The following is a 16378-nucleotide window of genomic DNA, read 5'->3' as shown; positions in this document are numbered from 1 at the left end:
AAATATTAGCAAATAGTTACTCCCAGGAAAGGGAAGCCCACTGTCTCAGAAGTCGAGCTATTCAAAAGCAGACTGTACAGCTGTGGATCAGATATTCCCCATAAGAATTAACATCTACTTCCCTGTGACACCCTCCTGTTTCTATTTTTGTCCCATCCAGCCATCCAGAGTAAGGTCTAAACCCTAACCCACACCACAGTTCCTGAAACATTTGAGGACAGATACTACATTCCTCCTAGTCCTATTTTTACTAGTGAACATCTCCAGGTTAACAGCGGAAAGTGCATGGTCTGTAAAGTCAGATTTCAGTAAATTCTTGGTTGTCTATTGGAAACCTCTCTAAGCCTCACCTAAGTTTCCTCATCTGTGAAAGGGAACATCTAACCCTTTGTGGGGTGTTTTAGAAAAGAAAGGAGTTGGCACGGCTGATGTTCACTGTAGTGTTTTACCCAACGAAGCAGCTCAGGAATGTGGATGACTCTTTCCCCAGCTTAATCGTGTTTATTCTTCTTAAAATGAAGAGCTTAGAAGTGAATGAAGCCCTCCAGATACAGTGCAACTGGTGCAGAGTTCTGGGGATCATAGACCTGAAAATGTCACCGTAAGGCTTCAGGAACCTTAAGTTCCCAAAGAATTTTAGTCAGCTAAAAGCCCACAAGCTTTATTTACATGAACATGAAGTAGGTCTCTCTTTCCTGTCTTGTATCATGATTTCCTTCTAATTCTCACTGAAATACTACACATGTAGTCATGTTAAATTCTATCCTGTTAGTTTCAGGCCATTCTTTCAGTCCATCCAAGCCTTTCTGGAAACAATTATTTTATCTAACTTATCAGTTCCCCCTTCTAGCTTAAATCTACACATTTCTGTCATGCCAAACGTGGATAAGCCCACAGATTTTCTGAGATGCGTATTTCGGATGCAGAGAACAGCCTGCACCAGACTCACAGGCTGCACAACTCCCTGATCTGAACTTTTCCTCCTCTTCCCTGCTCTGTCCTTCCTCTACTGAACAGGCTGTCCGAGAAAGGTCCTCGTATCACTGGCAGTGCAGGAACTACTCCAGGTGATTTATGGGCTCGGTCCCAGTAGAATGAAAGACATAAGGTTCCCTTCCAGTAAAAGGAGAAAGTAAATATTAGACACACTACTGCTTCATCGCTGAAAACCAACCTAATGCAGGAATGGGTGGTCACCGGTGCCACCAGCTCTGTCAGCTTGGATAAAATGTATTGTGTGATGTAGAAAAGAACATGGGCTTTGGACTCCAACTTCCTGGGTTCAAATACGGACACCACTATTTGCATGCTGTGTAATACTGGGACAGTTACTTAGTTTCTCTGTGCCTTGGTTTCTTCTTTAGTAAAATTATACCTGTTACTTTTGCTTTGATATCCAAGCATCAGTGGAAAAGAAGGAAGGAAGAGAGGGAAAAAAGGGAGTAAAGGTAAGAGGGAGGGAGAGGAATTACAGAAATTCATGGTAAAGGCAGTTTTATTTTCACTTTTTAAAACTGTGCACTCCAACATACATCTCAAGTAAGTTTTATTTCCCTCTGCAATGAGGGGTTAAGTCAGGTCAAATAAGAATTCTATTTTGGTGGCCAATGCACAGAGTCAGTATTTTTAGGGTCTTTTCCTTTTCAAAGTGGAGAATGAATTAAAACCCATCAAATCATCAAATGACTGACTTACAGACAGTAGAAAGGAATGTGAAGAATTCTTTTTTTTTTTTAATTTTTTTTTTTAACGTTTATTTATTTTGGGGACAGAGAGGGACAGAGCATGAATGGGGGAGGGGCAGAGAGAGAGGGAGACACAGAATTGGAAACAGGCTCCAGGCTCTGAGCCATCAGCCCAGAGCCCGACGCGGGGCTCGAACTCACGGACCGCGAGATCGTGACCTGGCTGAAGTCGGACGCTTAATCGACTGAGCCACCCAGGTGCCCCGGAATGTGAAGAATTCTTAAAGTATATAGTTTTGTCTTAAATAAGTGTAAATTTCCTATGTTCATTAATTAGTCATTTACATTAACCCACTATTACAAATACTTCTTTACTAAATTCTCTTGGCATCATTTTTCAGCCTTTGTGGGTCACACTTTCCATTCTAGCGCATGTGTAGTTCATGTGAGCAGCTGAACTTTCAAAACTCAAAACTCCATAGCTGGAGTACCCTAAGTACCCTAAGACTTGAGTAGTGGGACTCCCTCTGCATTTAGTCTGGCTCCTGGGCTCGGTTCTGGCTCCAGCTTCAGGCTGTGTCTGGTTTTCTGGGTTCCAGGGCTGGCACAGGCCCAATCTCACTCACCTAGTTCCACCCATTACATGCTGTTTTATGTTACATTACAACATAAACCACAGAAAGGAGACACTGAGAAAGGATGAGAAAAATCAATGAAATATGAGTGAGGGGCTGGGGTAGGGATATAGCCTATAATTTTTCACATTCTGTTTCCTTTTAAATACAATTAGCCCTGGAAATCTGTCTGTGTTAACAGAATAGACATGCATTCCTAGATATGTATATTTAAGAATATGTATATGTGTATACATATACAACAGTACATATTGCTAAAAATGGATGAATACTTCATACTGACCTTAGGGGGTTTAAACGGATAGTCTGGTGAAAAGGTAATGTCAAGAAAGAACACCCCTCCTTCATAGACAGATCCTGGGGGTCCCAATATAGTTGACCTCCATTCATAAATGTTGTCTCCTTTGGGTCCAGCACTGAAATAAGACATACAAATGAAATGTGCTTAGAGATTATGTACACCCTGAAATTAAAAAAAAATTCTATTTTGGTAACAATAAATTGAGCAATTGCAATAAAACACAACAAGTAGGATAATTCTATATGATGGTTCACTTGTCAGTATCATCAATATTCTATAAAGAAAAGATGTTGGTATTACTTAATAAAACAGAATCAGGAAGATTCTGTTTTGCCATCCACAATCCTGTACCTATTGAACAAAAGATTCCTAGGACCAAAGACCAGAGGTAGAAGCACAAATGTTTAATAAAGCATGAAATTATTTGTGAGGTCTTAAAAAAGATGATTTGGTCATAGAGTGAAAGAGACAAATTTTTGAAGACAGAAGGGCCACTAGAGAAAATAAAGTCTAATAAAAAATAGTCTAATCCGTCTGTTAACAACTGAGAATACAAATGAGGTTCATAGAGATCAGTAAATGTTCATCATCCATAAAATTCAGCTCAAGTATCATATCCCACGTGAATCTTCCTCTTTTCTCTTTTCCCGCCAAAGAATCTCTGCTCCCTTGGCCCTCATGTATCATGAATAGTGTGGCCTGTAGAAAACAAGATGTATTTCATTTTATAACAATGTTTTTAATTAAAAAATGTTTTAAAGTAAGTTCTAGGCCCAACGTAGGGCTTGAACTCACAACCCCGAGATCCAGAGTTGCATGCCCTACCAACTGAGCCAGACAGGCACCCCCATAACTGTATTTTTAAAGTGTTTACTTTTTCTGCCACTCCCTAGAAGTTCCTTGAGGAATAGATTTTTGCCCCGTCTTAAGGTCTAGTAAGTACATTTTGTTTGATGATGATGCATTAATAGGAAAGCAAGTGAAGCCACATGGCGACTAGCGGTAAACATCTGTCTCTGACTCTCAGAGAAACTCGCTGAGGAAACTAATGCCCACATGAGTCACATGAATTGCAATCTCTCAGGTGAACAAAAGGACAAAATGAGATTATAATTCAGCTTTTCAGTGTTCTTTTTGCTACATCAAGCTAATACCTACATCTAATAGCCACAAATTCCCCTCATGTCCAGTAGCAAACCCTTTGGGGAGGATTTTATTGTCAACAAAGATTTAGTTACTACTCTTTCTTATTTTGAAATTAGTTTAGATCTACAAAAACTTCATTGTTGAGCAGTGTAGCACAAAAGCATGCATCTTAATTAAGTTGGGATATGCACTGGAAATGCAAGGATAGTTTAATAATAGAAAATCATTAATGTAATTTACCTAAGATATTAAAGTTGGAAAAAAAAGGGATAATCTCAATGGGTGCAGGAAAAGCACTCAATAGGCTTTAATAATAGCCATTTAAGACAAAGAAACTTTTTAGCAAAAGTGGAATAGACAGAAACTTCTTTAACCTGATAAAGAATATCTACCAAAAACCTCACAGCAACTAAGATATTCAGTGGCAAAATACCAAAAGTATACCCTTTAAAAATTGAGGAACAAGATAAGGTCACCCACTACATATACTTCTAATCAATACTGTATTAGAGATCATATCCATCAAGGTATGGAAGACACAGGGAAGGAAAAAACAAAAGGTATGGATTGAGATGGAAAAAATAAAACTGTGAGCATCTGCAGTATTTATGTACACAAAAAAATCTATACACAATTTATTAAACTTAATAAAAGAGTTTATAAAGTGGCTAGATATAAGATCAATATGAAAAGCCAACTGAATTTCAACACACTAACAACATTAGAAAATATATTTTAAAATATCTTGTAATAGTATTAGAAACACACACACACAAAACCTATGAATAAGTTTCATAAAAATATGTAAGATTTTTTGAAGAGAATTAAATAAATGGAGAGTTTATGAGTAGGGAGATCCAGCATCCTACAGATGTCAATTTTCCCCATATTGATCCAATGCTATTCCAATCAAAAGTGTAACAGTTATTTAAAAAATGAAACTTGATGGGGAGGCTCGGATGGTTAAGCATCCAACTCCTGATTTTGGCTGAGGTAATGATCTCATGGTTTGTGGGATTGAGCCCTGCATTGGGTTCTGAACTGATAATGCGGAGCCTGCTTGGGGTTCCCTCTCTCTCTCTCTCTCAAAATAAATAAAAATAAACTTATGAAAAAAATAAACATGACAACTTGGTTCTAAGATGTGTTTAGAAGCTCAGAGAAAATCATCAAACTTTTCTGCACACTTACAGGAATCTGATATATGTCAGAAGTGATGGGGCTCAGCAAACAGTTTTTGTATACGACAAACAGAAAAACTGGATTTCTACTTCAATATATACACAAACCCTTGTTGTAGATGGATTAAGCACTTCAATGCAAAAGTCAGAAGTTTAAGCGGTTGCCTAAAGAAAATGGCAAGCCACAAACTAAGAAAAGACATTTGGATCATAGAAAATTGATCAAATTCTAGTGTCCAGTATACGGATTCCTGTGAATCAAAAAGAAAAAGACTAGCAATAACTTAGAAAAGACATAAATAGGCATTTCCAAAAAAGAGGAAACATGAATGGCCAATAATCATATGAAAAATATTCAATTTCATTAAATTATGGAAATGAAAATTTCAAATTACAGTTCAATATTATTTTACACTATATACAGGCAAAAATAAAAGCGTGACAAAAGCAACTGTTGATGAGGATGTGGAAAAACAAGAACTCCTATACATTGCTGAAGAGTGCTCAATCACTTTGTATAAGAACGTGGACTTTAGGTTGAATCTATATACTCCTGTGTTACAACATTTCAATTGCATTCCTAGGTACATACCACAGAGAAATTTTTACACATGTGCGCCAGAAGACATATACAAGAGTGTTCATGGAAACACTATTTGTAAGAGCAAAACTGGAAACAACACAGATGTCCATTGACAGAAAAAGGAATAAATTCATCCAAAGGAATACTACATAGAGTGAAAATATACTGATTAACATGGAAAATCTTAAAAATATCAGATCGAATAAAAAAAGCAAGTCTAAAGAAATATATACAATATGATATAGCATTTTCATCGAGTTTAAAAATAACCAAACAAGAAAATTTATTGTTGAGGACACATACATATGTGGTATGGCAAGAAAATGAAAGAGAACAAAGCTCAAAAGAGTAGTTTCTTGTGTAGAATCAGATGGTAGAGGAGAAGCATCTAGGAGCTGCAATGGTTCTGATGATGGTCTACTTTTCAGTATGTATGGTGGATTCAGGAGTTACCTGTTTCATTACTAGGTCTCATAATTTACTTACGTGTTAGATATGTTCTTAGATATGTACCAAGTTTTTGTATTAAGAACAAGTGTGCCAAAAAAGTCTATCAAAATCATACATGAAGAAAGTAAGATGCGGCATATGTGCAGTGTGATCCTATTACATAAACTAGAAGTATAAAACAGCATTTTATATATTGTTCGTGGACACACATATATGTCCAAGTCTTTAAAGAAATGAACTAAAAAAGACGGACCTAAATTCATGACAGTGGATGTGCAGGGAACGGGAGAGAGGTGTAGGGTGATTGATGGGATAGTTCTGAAAATGGGGAATGAAGAAGAGTTTAATCAAACAATTTTTTTAATGTTTATTTTTGAGAGAGAGAGAGAGACATAGAGTCTGAGTGGGGGAGGGGCAGAGAAAGAGGGAGACACAGAATCCGAAGCACACTGTGATTTGGTGTGTGAGCTGTCAGCACAGAGCCCGACGCGGGGCTCAAACTCATGAACCATGAAATCGTGATCTGAGCCGAAGTTGGACACTTAACCGACTGAGCGAGCCACCCAGACTCCCTGAAGCAGAGTTCAATTTTGTCTCTAGTTTCGATCTCTCTTATTTAAAAAGGATGAAGTAAAAAAATAAAATCAGATCACAGTGTATTGCAAAGTGCTGAAATATGTTGAGAAGCAGGGCACGCACCCCTGCCGCATCCTCTTTACCTACCTCTCCTGAAGCTGACAGTGAGGTACAGACAGAATGTACCGAGGCCAGATGACAATAAAGCTTTGGCAACAACAGCTCCTTGTTGCCAGACAAGCTCACTCATTCAGATGAATAATGCACATGGTTACGCCTTGAGCTATAATTAGACTCAATATGAATAGATAAGTTTATCAGAAGGAAGAACTTAAAAGTAGAGTAAATTATAGGTTTGTAGTTACAACATTACTTCAAGGAGGATGAAGAAATTTAGTTGAAAAAACACACACAGAACACAGCTATGAAACAATGTGCGTAGACATGTTTCCACAATACCAAGACGCAATTTCTCTGAGTCATTTGAGAAATTTTAAGATGATCTTCCAAGAATGGTCATCACAGTTAATTATATAATTTGGGCTGAGGAGGAACCAAATAGTGCCACCAAGGAAGGGACTCAGAAGCAGAAGTCAGGAGACGTCTCACAAAAGCAGCCGCTGTCTATAAATAATTTACATTTAATTAGCGCACATTTTAGGTTTTATTTGGTTCTTAGTCAGAATACCAAATTTTATTGGTTCTTTGAAGTCAGTCAGCTGTCTGTGCAGTTATCAACAATGGATTAAATAATACAGCTAACATCATTCTCAGTTGGTTTATACCGTCCAAATGTGCCTTTTTAAAGAAAGTACTAGTAGTAATAAACTATATTGAACACAGGGTGGTGTTTCAGAATGCATCTAAGACTTCTATCACTTCTCGGATACATACAGATTAAGTTTTAGCAGGCTGGCCTCCTCTGTGATCTGAGAAGTGGCATTTGCGCACTCCCTCCAAGCCCAAAGCTTATAGTAATGGTTCCTGAATTACACAGCCCTCTGTCCCACTCCCATTTTGTGCTTGTTTTTCTGTTTTTTTAACTTTTATTTATTTTTGAGAGACACAGAGAGACAGAGTGTGAGCGGGGGAGGGGTGGAGAGAGGGAGACACAGAATCCGAAGCAGGCTCCAGGCTCTGAGCTGTGAGCCCAGAGCCTGATGTGGAGCTCAAACTCAGGAACCGTGATTTATGACCTGAGCCGAAGTCAGATGCTTAACTGACTGGGCCACCGAGGCGCCCGTTTGTTTGTTTGTTTTTTGAAATTTTTTAATGTTTATTTTTGAGAGAGAGAGAGAGAGAGAGAGAGAGAGAGAGAAAGGCAGACAGAGTGTGAGCAGAGGAGGGGCAGAAAGAGAGAGAGAGAGAGGGAGACACAGAATCCAAAGCAGGCTCTAGGATCTGAGCTGTCAGCAGAGAGCCTGATGATGGTTGGGTGGGGGGGGGGGGGGTTCAGATCATGACCTGAGCCAAAATTTGGACACTTAACTGACTGAACCACCCAGGTGCCCATTTTTTGCTTTTTGAGAGAGAGCATACGCAGGTGTGCACGTGTGGGGCAGGGGCAGAGGGAGAGAGAATCTTAAACAGGCTCCATGCCCACTGTGGAGCCTGACACGGGGTTCAAGCCCATGGCCGTGAGATCATGACCTGAGCCAAAATCAAGAGCTGGATGCTGAACCTACTAAGCCACCCAGGTGCCCCAACCCACTCCCATTTTGATATGCCCCAGCTGAGAAACCCTGGGATAAAAGTCCAGAAGTGTGTCGTACAATATGGTAGCCATGTAGCTATTGAGCATTTGAAATGCAGCTAGTTTAAATTCAGATACGCTATAAACTATAAAATACATTCCAAATTTCAATGACAATGTAAAGGAAGGTAAAATACATCATTACTTTTTTGTTAATGACTTGTGGACATGATAATATTTGAGATACACTGGGCTAAAAATATATTAAAACTAACTTTACCTATTTTTATTTTTTTAATGTGGTTACTAGAATATTTAAAATTATATAAGTGGCTCATATTATATTTCTATTTGACAACAGTGTTCTAGAGCAGCGCTAATAAAACTTTGTGTGATAATGAAATGTTTTTGTGCTTATTCTTATCCACCATCGTAATCACTAGCCTCACATGGCCATTAGGCACTTGATAGGGATCTAGTGAAAACGAGGAAGTGGATTTTCTTTTCTTTTTTTTTTTTTTTTTAACGTTTATTTATTTTTGAGACAGAGAGAGAGACAGAGCATGAACGGGGGAGGAGCAGAGAGAGAGGGAGACACAGAATGGGAAGAAGGCTCCAGGCTCTGAGCCATCAGCCCAGAGCCCGATGCGGGGCTCGAACTCACAGACCGTGAGATTGTGAGATCGTGACCTGAGCTGAAGTCGGACGCTTAACCGACTGAGCCACCCAGGCGCCCCGGAAGTGGATTTTCAATTTCACTTGATTATAATGAATTTAAATCTAGCCCATGTAGCTGGTGGTCATATATATACTGGACAGTACAGACTTAGAAACTCCAGTAGTCCCTACTGGCCAAACTGTTTTTTTAATATGTCAGAATGACTTGGATTTACATAAAACAGAAGAAAGGACTTTTACATACTTGGATCAAAAAAGTGAGAAGCAGAAGCTGCAGACCGTTTTATATTTTTAGCGATCAGTTCTTCCTTAAGTTGATCAAATAAAAGCTGGTGTCAGAGGACATATGCACTACAGAGTGATGGTGAAGAACATGAATGGGCCTGAGTCAGACTTGCTTGTTGGAATTCCACTCCTACCTGTATACACCCTGGGTAAATACGTACTCTCCTTATATACTCTTTCTATCTGTCTGTTTCCTCATCTGCAAAATGGGGCAATACAGCACTAACTTTGTGGGACAACTGTGAAGTTTTATCAGAGATGTACTCCCGGAGCTTGGAAAATGGGGCCTGTAAAAGCCCAAATAATAAGCCTCCAAATGATAGCTGCTATTCTAGTCGTTATGCTCTGTGCATGACACAGAAATTCACCAACACACTCAAAAGATTAACTGCCTGATTTTGTAAGAAGGGTCTCAACATCCCAGGACTAGAAAACAGGCTGCCAAGACTCACCACCATGACCCTGCAACCTAATCTTAGGATACATATTCCAATAGGGCAGAACTTTGGAAACCATCAGAAATCCAAGCTGCCACTTCCAGGAAATCCAATTTTTCACCGAACGGAACGTTTATTTCACATCATGATTTTTAGGTATGAGGTTATTTGCAATGTTTTCCCACTTGCAGTATTTGTAATGATTACTACCCTTAACTTTATTTTCAGATTTTATTTTTTTAGAGAAAAAACATAAACACAGCTAACAGAATTATATTTCAAAATAAAATGCAATTAGACAAATCTACTAAAATGCAAGTATCAGTTAGCAAAGTACAAATTAGTTGAATAACCAAAGTTGCCACATGGACAATTTCTGTCAGAGGATCAACACTGTAAACTGTTCAGCTTTCTGTGCTGCTGCCTACAGAGGATGAGCCCTTTTGTACATGCAAAATATAACACATCTACAATAAAAATGCTGAAAAGGACTAAGCGCTGTCTTTATTTAAGATCATAAGTTGTTTTAAATACATCTGAATGTTTTCAATGTGCTGTGCCCCAGCTGTGACTCTCAGACCAAGAAATTTTGGCTGTGTCTGCTGCCTTTTCATTTAACACTGACTCTGAGATAGAGAAAGAGTAAGGAAGCCCAGGCAACATAGGAATTCTGGCTCCGTGGGACAAGGAACTTGCCTTTGTAGAGAATCTCTGATATGCCCACACAAACCTGAAGTTGATGGGGATTGAATGGGGAAGAGGGGACAGCACAAGGGATTTCTCAAGAGCTCTGGAAATCTCTTATATGTCAGATTCCACATAGACGAATTCATCCCTTCCAGTGGCGAGCACACTGTTGACAGGCAAATGACCTGCTGCCCATACGTCCGAAGTCCCTCTAAGAGTAAACAGCTGTAGGAATACTGAGCTGCTTGTTTAAAACACAGTAACACACGTTTCTTTAATGTCAAACTGGAAGGAAAGAATAGGCCTATCCCTTAAAAGAAAATATGAGAGCAAGGCTCAGACGAGTTACAGATAAGGAAGGTAGGAAAGGCAGCTGAAGAGGGGAAATACCATCAAACTGTATGAATGATATGAATGAATGAAAAGAGAAAAAAACATGTGGGAGTGGGGGATTTAAGGGGGAAATGTTTTCACACTGTTCTCAAGGCCATGAGCTGACCTATTTGTTGCTAAATCCAACAGTGCCTTTTGTTTTCATTTTACGAAAACTGTAGCTTCTACTCCCTGATTCCTAAAAAGCTCCCTTCCCCAGGTATCTCTCCAAGAGACACTCTCTGCTTTAGTGTACTTCTCCAATTCTTTTGTCCTCTCCAAAGACATCTCTTCAGTGTCTGCTTCCTGAGGGGTTCTACTCTGTTTCCTTGTTTTTTTCATCTTCCTTCTAGGTATCTCGTCATCAAACGCTGATGGAACCTCTAATCTGGGGAGGAACCCAAGAGTCACCCTTGATTGTGCTTCCTCCTTCTCTTCTCTAAATTACCCAAAGCCTGTACAATCTAAGTAATCTGTCTACTGGTTGCATTAGCTCTTACTTACATGACGGCACCAGCATCCTGTTTCCCTGCCTCCAATCTTGCTTTCCTCCAATCCATCCATCAAACTGCTGCTGATAGGGCAATTTCCAGAAAATCCTTTAAATGGGATCCTCTGCTTGCCTGCTTTCTCTGGCTTCTTAATATTTTCAAGATCAAACCCAAATTTTCTTTCAAAAACACCCGGCTCCAGCTGACCTTTCTGGCCTCATCTCCTGCCACTCCCTTTCCCTCCAGCTCCATTCTCCGGTCATATTGGACTTAGTTATAAAACCTTCAAGACAGCTGGGCTTTTTTTTTTTTGCCTCCTGGATTCGGATAAGATGCTCTGTAGGTCTGACCATTCTCTTCGTCCCATAGGCCTCAACTTAGCTACATTCTCCTCAGTGACATCTTCCTTCCCCTCAAAGGCTAAGTACTCTTTAGGAAGTGGTAACATTCTATGCAAAAACAGCATTATAAAAAGTTATTTTGGGGACCTTTAATACTGGGGAAAGAAGAAATATTTAGCAACAGCATTATCTGGGTCACAGGAAAAAAAAAAGAACTCATTCTGATAGTGAAAAACATCCCCTATGGCTAAAAGGGTGTTGAGAAAACAGGCCAGGATTGTAGCTCTTGAGAACACAGATGAAGAACGGTATTTCATCAACTCCTGAGGTTTCCTATATTTGTTTATAAATTTTTTTTGAATACCTGTAACACCAAAGCCCACCACAACATCTTAGGAAGTTACAATATAATAGTGGTGACAGAAAAGATCCATTTCGTTCACTAGGCTTGAATGGGTGATATTTTCTCCTTCATACATTTTCTTTCTAGTTCTTAGTGGTCTGGTCCTTATTTATGAAGTATTCCAAGAAAAAGAATTATTTTATACTTTCTGTCAATGAGTGCTTAATAAATGCGAGGATCTCTGTCCTCAATCACACTTCCCAGATTTGAAATGTGAAGAATAAGAAAAAAATGACTTCACTTGACTGTAGATATCTTTTATCAAATCTTACCTTAAAGTCACTACCGTCATCTATTTGTATCCTTTGTTAGTGGGTCAAAACTCAGTAGAAAGGAAGAAACTAGAGAAAAAGAGGTTTTTAAATGAAACAATAACTACTACTTAATAATCACAATACTTCCTTTTCCCAGGGAAGGTAGTAGCTAAGTAAGTTAGTATGCTTAGTGAGTAGAACTAGTCTTCTGAAAGTTACTGAAGAAGGCAGACTCTGAGGTCATGACACCTTAGACTTCTTCTTTCTGTGTTACGCGTATGTGTGTGTTTGTGTCTATTTAAATGTTCCCAATGTGTGATATATTGCAAGGAGCATACAACTTTGCAAAAGACTTAAAATTTAAAGACATAACTGTACAAAATAATGAATAGGGAGAAAGAGAGAAATTGGGAAACAGGAAGGAAGACCATGGGGAAAAACTGCATATTGTTCCTTTTCCTCCTAAGCTGCATTTTGATAAGACACATTATCTTTGTAAGGACAAAGATAAGTCACAGCCAAAAAGAACCAAATCTTATTTTGTATATGTGGGTTGTTAGAAATAAGGTTATAATTATAAAGACTTGGGAGACCATCTAGTTCAGCTTTTTCAAAACACAGAAGAAGCAGAAGCATTAGAACAGGACTAGAATTCTACTGAATCAGACAATCAGGCATAAAATCAACAAGAATTACTTAAAATACTGAATTATATAATCCTTTAGTTAGTTGAAAGACTCTAGAAATAAGTTAATTGAGTTATCTGCAGATTTTTTTCTCTTCCTTTTCAACACACCCTCTTCCCCATAGAAAAATTACGGACTTCAGTAGCAATTCTTAGCATGCATTTGCAAGGGTGAGAACCTGAAAAATGAAAAAGCTCTCACTGAAAATCTCTTCTATCCAAAGCCTTCATTTAAAAAAAATTTTTAAATGTTTATTTATTTTTGAGAGAGAGACAGAGCACAAGTGGGGGATGGGCAGAGAGAGACAGGGAGATACAGAATCTGAAGCACGCCCCAGGCTCTGAGCTATCAGCACAGAGGAGGACACGGGGCTTGAACTCATGAGCTGTGAGATCGTGACCTGAGCCAAAGGTGGATGCTCAACCAACTAAGCCACTCAGGCACCCCCAAAGCTTTCATTTTAAAAGTGATATAATTAAGGGGCACCTGGGTGGCTCAGTCAGTTAAGCATCTGACTTCAGCTCAGGTCACGATCTCACAATTCGTAGGATCGAGCCCGGCATCGGGCTCTGCACTGACAGCTCGGAGCCTGGAGCCGGCTTCGGATTCTGTGTCTCCTTCTTCCCCGCTTGCGCTCTGTGTCTGTCTCTCAAAAATAAATAAACATTAAAAAAAAACTTAAAAAAAATCTTAAAAAAAAAGTGATATAATTAAGGTTCTGCGAAGTGAAATGCTTTGCTCAAGACCACACGCACAGCAGAAAACCAGAGTGCTCTGATCCTAAGGAGAGGCTCTTACCATTTCACAACTGCTATCAATTTAGATATGAAGACTCAACTGCAGAAACTACATGGTTACCATTATGATGGACTGCCCTGTGTAAGAGAAGAGACCAGAGATCAAGACTAACACCTGGGTTTCCTTTCACCTTTTTATCCTGGGCATGTTTCAAGGACTAGATTCAGGTTTGGTAAAAAGCCATTTTTATTTTAGCTACCAAGTTCTTCTTTTTTTCAGCTTTTTAAACTAGAAATACTGATTTTATGCTACTCTCTTCATTTCTTCAGCAAACGGATGACTTCTTGCAACACTGCTTTCACTGCCCACCTCCCAACTTGACTCTGTGCCTTTTCTCCATTCTATATTGAGAGACGAAAGTGCTCAAGGTACTCAAGACTTCCAGAACGAGCCTCTCTTACCTGTACTGTAAGAGCCATTTCGGCATGTGAGTTAGCCAATGTAGCAGGTCATGTTTCTTTATTATTTAAAACGTTCCCCCACACATGTGTTAGACAGGAAGGCTATAGAACTTTAACGTGCCTACTGATCTTATCTGAAGGTTAAATAAGCTTTTGACAAAAGTGCAAGCCTCTGATGCTCCTACATAGTTTGAGGAAGTCAAATCCTTCTTCTTTTTTTTTTATTTCTCAAAAAAGTTACCACTCACAGACAACAGAATATAAGCTTTCCTGGTATCATTCCAAATGTAGCTTTGTTGTTTTCTGACATGTTTTTTATTTTGTTTTTAATGTTTATTTATTTTTGAGAGAGAGAGAGAGAGAGAGAGAGAGAGAGACAGACATAGTGTGAGTGGGGGAGGGGCAGAGAGAAAGGGAGACACAGAATGTGAAGCAGGTTCCAGGCTCTGAGCTGTCAGCACAGAGCCCAAAGCAGGGCTTGAATTCATGAGCTGTGAGATGATGACCTGAGCTGAAGTCAGATGCTTAACCGACTGAGCCACCAGGCTTGAACTCTTGAACTGTGTCGGACGCTTAACCAACTGAGCCACCCAGGAGCCCTGTGGAGCCCGTTTTCTAACATTTATAATACAGTATTGAAGTAAAAATTCCATTTGAAAGTTGAGATGGGGTAGGGGCATCTGGATGGCTCAGCCAGTTAAACGTCCAACTCTTGATTTTGAGTCAGGTCATGAGAGCTCATGGTTCATGAGTTCAAGCCAGGCATCATGCTCTGTGCTGACAGCACGGAGCCTACTTGAGATTCTCTGTCTCCCTCTTTCTGCACCCTCCTCGTGCTCTCCCTCTCTTTCTCTCTCTAAAAAAAAAACATTAAAAAAAGGAAGTTGAGATGTGGCAGATCTTAGGGACAGTGAGCTATTTTATAAAGATTTATTTATTTGTATACAAAGTTATTATCAAGGCAATTTCTTTCCCAAGTGGATTAAATACCTCCAATATACTCAATACACTTTCTACTGGCTGGGAACATCTTTGGTTCTTGGACCGGAAAATGGTAAACAACAATTTCTTCATACAGCTATCTGATTTCTTCCAGAAAAGGCTGGCTGTGGTATCCTACAACCTGCATTTTTCTTTGTATTCCTGACATCGCTCTGTGGCTCCAAGACCCACCAACAGGGTTCTCTTTCAATAGGTCAAATAGAAGGCCAATGGCAAAAGTAAACTGCACACACAGATATACAATAAATGTTGAAAAATAATACACAAGCATCTTAAGTAAAACACTAGTCTACTGGTATAGTTGCAGATCAAGACAACCAGGGGTCTGAATCCTGGTTCTGCCATTAAATATGAATTACAGCAAGTTATGTAATCTCTTATTGTCTCAGTTCCCTCATTTTTGGAAGAGTGGCTCCCTCATAGAGTTGATGTGAACATTAGATGAGTTAATATATGTAAACAGCTTAGAATAGTATCTGGCCCATAATAAGGGTTATGTAAATTTATGCCATTGATATTATCAGCCATAGTCCAAATGAGGGACTAGTCATCAGGCAAATCAGGGTCCTGAAGCTCACCTCATCCTTTATTCCTGGACCCAAGACATGGAAATAGGAAGGGTTTCTCTTTAGGGGGTCTAACTTCCCTTTTCTGTACTTGGTGTATGACACCTTGTATGCTAACATCTCTCTCTGTCCACCATATGTCTTCCCGTTAAATACTGAGCTCATGACAGAAAGTGACAAGTTGACTGCTTAGTCCCATCTTTTCTGGTTTATAATTCAGTAAAGAATAGCTTCAGTTTCTCATGTTCCATCCTGTAACAACATGTGAGACTCTACCAAGCCAGAATTCTCAGATGCTGTAGACTAGTGGCTTTAATACTCATTTTCTCAGCTCCACAATACACACACATTACCACTTCGACAACAACAAAATGACCAATACATAGATACACTTTTTCCCCAAGGTCAGGAGAAGAAAGGCTAAATGTCAGCCTTGTAGATGGAGGTGTCAGGTGGCTAAAATAGACTCTATTGTAAATAATAATCCTGTGTTAAAAGACATTGACTGTCAACAAAAGATGGCATTTAGCAGACTTAATTCAAAATTTTCCTGTGATTACACTTCAGGAGATCAAGGTCTCCACAAGACCAAAATACTGGCTATTGGGTGCTGAGACTTATTTTCAAGTTTCCTACCTTTTTTCCTCAGTGCCTATTATGTGTAGAGCATTGTGTTATGATCTGAGCGAGATTTAAAAGAAACAAAAACAAACAAACTGAACAGTCC

The 16378-nt window shown here is 39.2% G+C and overlaps 1 protein-coding gene across 6 annotated transcripts in view; it reads right to left on the bottom strand.

The window, feature by feature from the left end:
• Window positions 1-16378, bottom strand: part of UBE2E2 (ubiquitin conjugating enzyme E2 E2) — a 372155-nt gene that overhangs the window by 85404 nt on the left and 270373 nt on the right. For 3 of the 6 annotated variants that reach the window (XM_045436291.1, XM_045436289.1, XM_045436290.1), the window contains exon 4: window positions 2604-2736. The exons of the other annotated variants lie outside the window; for them this stretch is intronic. In XM_045436291.1, the coding sequence (XP_045292247.1) occupies window positions 2604-2736 (133 nt within the window). The remainder of the gene's footprint in view (window positions 1-2603; window positions 2737-16378) is intronic. 6 annotated transcript variants of the gene reach the window in all.

The sequence above is a fragment of the Leopardus geoffroyi genome, chromosome C2 (assembly GCF_018350155.1).
Source record: "Leopardus geoffroyi isolate Oge1 chromosome C2, O.geoffroyi_Oge1_pat1.0, whole genome shotgun sequence".
Taxonomy (NCBI): domain Eukaryota; kingdom Metazoa; phylum Chordata; class Mammalia; order Carnivora; family Felidae; genus Leopardus; species Leopardus geoffroyi.
This window is presented reverse-complemented; position numbering and strand designations above follow the sequence as displayed.